The sequence below is a fragment of the Aulonocara sp. 'chitande type north' Nkhata Bay genome, linkage group LG11 (assembly GCF_057382095.1).
Source record: "Aulonocara sp. 'chitande type north' Nkhata Bay isolate Kocher_YH1m ecotype deep benthic linkage group LG11, A_spYH_male_GT1.1, whole genome shotgun sequence".
Lineage (NCBI taxonomy): Eukaryota > Metazoa > Chordata > Actinopteri > Cichliformes > Cichlidae > Aulonocara > Aulonocara sp. 'chitande type north' Nkhata Bay.
In genome coordinates, this window is record NC_141354.1 from 22,386,322 (window position 1) to 22,390,083 (window position 3,762).

At 41.9% G+C, this 3,762-nt stretch overlaps 1 protein-coding gene across 1 annotated transcript; it reads left to right on the top strand.

Moving 5' to 3' along the window:
* Window positions 1-254: 254 nt before the first annotated feature.
* Window positions 255-3,400, top strand: pou3f1 (POU class 3 homeobox 1). Its single transcript, XM_086311132.1, has one exon. It carries the CDS (start codon window positions 289-291, stop codon window positions 1,411-1,413), a length of 1,125 nt encoding a protein of 374 aa, XP_086167258.1. The 5' UTR covers window positions 255-288; the 3' UTR covers window positions 1,414-3,400.
* The last annotated feature ends 362 nt before the right edge of the window (window positions 3,401-3,762 follow it).

Below are 3,762 nucleotides of genomic sequence, written 5' to 3' on the forward strand. Positions count from 1 at the left end.
CTGCAGAAACTACTGTTAAAAACTCAGAGACATTTATTAAATAGAACATATGTTTTTCTATAACATATGTAAGATCGGAGCTCTGTGCGAAAAATGCGCTGCACCGTGCTCTGAACCCCTGCGTCTATTGAGTGTGTCCCTAGTGGGCTTGAATCGGAGAGGAGCCAATACAAGCGGAGAGGAGGCGTGTCTTCGCTCTTCCACAAGACCTCCCAGAGCAGGTTGTTGCGTTTTGGCTCTAAAGCCTGGAGACCTCCGAAGTGCTCGTCAGTTTTCGAAGTAGGAGCCATGGCGACAACAGCTCAGTATATTCCGAGGAATAACTCCTTACCGTCTAACCCGCTCATGCATCCGGATTCGGACAGGATGCACCAGGGGACGACCTACAGAGAGGTACAGAAAATGATGCACCACGAGTACTTGCAAGGGCTTGCGGCGACCAACACGGGACACCCGATGAGCCTGACGCACCATCAGTGGCTGCCAACCTCCAACACAGACTGGTCCAGCGGCACCCACATCGGACAGGAGCACAAAGCCAGCGTGCAGGCGAGCAGGGAGGACCTGAGCAACGGGTTCCACCACAGGTCTCACCTGGTGCACCAGCAGGCGCAGAGTGGCCACCATGGTTCGTGGGCGCCTGCCACGACGCACCACTTATCCCCGCTGTCCCCAGCATCTAACGGCCACCAGTCACTTGTCTACTCACAGCCTGGATACACAAACCTCAACGCAATGTTGAGTCCCCAGCCCGGCACGCTGCACCATGGCATGCGGGACCCACTCCACGATGATTCGGCCAGCCACGACAACCAGATGGAGTCGCCCCAGCAGGCTTTCAGCCACCACCAGGATCACTCGGACGAGGACGCGCCCAGCTCCGACGATCTGGAGCAGTTTGCCAAGCAGTTCAAGCAGCGGCGGATCAAACTTGGCTTTACGCAGGCGGACGTGGGGTTGGCCTTGGGCACCCTGTATGGAAACGTCTTTTCTCAGACCACTATCTGCAGGTTCGAGGCGCTGCAGCTCAGCTTCAAGAACATGTGCAAACTTAAGCCGCTCCTTAACAAGTGGCTGGAGGAGACAGACTCAAACACGGGCAGTCCCACCAATTTGGACAAGATTGCTGCGCAGGGCAGGAAACGAAAGAAGAGGACCTCCATCGAAGTGGCTGTGAAAGGGGCGCTGGAAAATCATTTCTTAAAATGCCCAAAGCCATCTGCTCATGAAATCAGCACTTTAGCCGGTACTCTGCAGTTGGATAAAGAGGTTGTCCGTGTTTGGTTTTGCAACAGAAGACAAAAAGAGAAAAGAATGACACCAGTGGGGGTCCCTCACCCGAATATGGAGGACGTATATTCCCAAGCAGAGACCCCTCCTCTACACCGCACACTACAGAGTCCTGTGCAGTGACTGTTTTCATGAACAATCCGAGCATTTCCGCGGGGGGATAGAAAAGGGAAAGGGGCTATGGAGTTTACAGTATTTAAGTTTGGCTTTTGTTTTCCTGAGAGAAAAGAGACGTGGAAAAGTTGAACAGATCAGTTTTGCCTTTAGTATTCGCGATTCGCGTGCTCATCAAATAGATGGCAAGAGGAAAAAAACGTTAAGAAAAAAAAGAATCATAAAAAAGAAAAAAAAATTCGCTATTACTGATTCCGTGCGCATTTAAAGTGAAACAAAGATCTTTATTTACCAAAATTTTACAGAGGAGACATGCATATAAAGTAAATTTGATATCCAATGGCTGCTCCAAATAGGGGGTAATTAAATGTGGCAACTGAGTCCATCTCCTCCTGGTGTACCATGAACTGTAGGCGCTGACCCGAATGAGGTTGTAGCCTGAAAATGATCAACACTGGAGATGAAAAGCCTACACTGAATGAACATTTAGCTTTTTTCAGGCTTAAACTGGTTATCTGAATATTAGTGTATACTTTCTTTGTTATATTAAGTGTGATGTTTTGGTTCGGGAAATTCTTTAACTTCAGTGTCTCTCTTCCTGCAAAGTGTCTATGATTTTGTTCATTATTTGCTATGGGTACTGTATCTCATCAGAGCAACCGCTAATTTCTTATTTTTTCTGTTTACTCAGTGGGAGTTGATGGTTGGAGGAGTGATGGAAATTGTGGCACCCGAAAACACAACACTTACAAATAACGCCAGACACGTTTTAGAAATTGTGCAAGTGCAACAGGACATCCAAGTTCTGACTGCATGCCTTAAAAAAATCGAGCTTTTTGCAGCTGACCACGCCGAAATTTGCAAAAAGCACCAAATTAGAAGCAAGCGTTTCTTTTCTTTTCTTTTCTTTTCTTTTCTTTTCTTTTCTTTTCTTTTCTTTTCTTTTCTTTTCTTTTCTTTTTGGAGGTTTTGATTGTTCTAAAATTATTGTTTTCTTTGCATGGAGCACTTATTCTTTCGTTAATATTAGTAATGCTATATTATGTTTTTAATAAAAGTGTGAGTGTAGCTGATCTCATTAGGCTTAAACACAAAAGCCTAAAAATCCCATGTTTACAGGTTCCTGGTTATCACCACAGAGCGCTGTCAGCCCACACTGCTTACTGCCTGTTATCCTGTTGTATCCCAAACATTTTGAGAGATTGGTCAAATATGAAAAGTTATAATAACTCAGGTAACTTCAGTGCCCCATGTCGGAATATGACGCCTGTACATGATTTGTTTTCCTCCGAGTGTGTATTTTATTTTTATTTTATTTTTTAATATAATTCAGTTTTTTTGTTTCACATTGTCATTGTATTATAGTTAAACGCTGGAATCGGAGAAAAGAAAATTACAATTCATTCATTGAGGGTAAGCGATGAAGGGATTTACTTTAGATATATTTATTTTTTCCCGATCTATAAGGAAATCTGAAAATCTCATGTGTCGTGTGTCATATCTCAGTGTTGGACCAGTCCAAAAGCCTACAGCAGTGCTATTCAATACAGATGAGGGAAACTTTTTTTCCAGGAAAAAAAATAATGATAATAATAAAGATTTTAGAGAAAATGTTGCCAGGATTATTTCCGATATGTAAATATGTCTAATATGTAAACTTGTATTTGTTCCGAGATATTGTTTTGTTTTTTGTTTTTTCGTTTTTGTTTCTTTCCGGGCAGTTTTGTACACTTACTAATTCCAAGAAGATATTTTAATATGATTTCATTTATGAATCTGACCATTTATATATATATATATTTATTTCTTAAAAGTGTTTGGAGCTTTTTTGTTCAGCTCTGTTAATGGTTACGTTGCAGTGGACTTCAGTATGTTTTTTTCCTTTTTGTTTACTACATTGGTTGTATGTTGATTGCTAAATGTAGACTGCAAAGTCACATTTATATTTATGTTATAGTAATATTTTATTACTTACATAAAACATATATACAAGAAATGGTCTTCTGTCTTCATTAAAATCCAAACTACTCGTCTTTTGTTGATGTCTGCTACAGAATCACCAGGCAAGAAAAAAATAAACCTGATCATCAAGTTGAATGCTTTTCACTGTGCTGAGCATCGGGAAGAAGTGAGCACCCCATGTGTTCATTTTAAATAGCAGTGATTCGTTATGTAACAGGGGATCGTTTAAAATCAGAAGCTGTGTACATGTGCTGTTAAGGGGAATAGACAACAGTATTTTACCTCAGGCATTCCCTGCTAAGTTCACAGTCTGTGACGTTGTTCACATCTTTGTGTAAACGCAGTATTAAATTGTGCAATATAAATACGGAATTACTGTCTTTTCATTGAGTGATT

Coding starts and splice junctions, on each gene's coding strand:
- pou3f1 (XM_086311132.1), top strand. CDS start 289: ATGGCGACAACAGCTCAGTATATTCCGAGGAATAACTCCTTACCGTCT.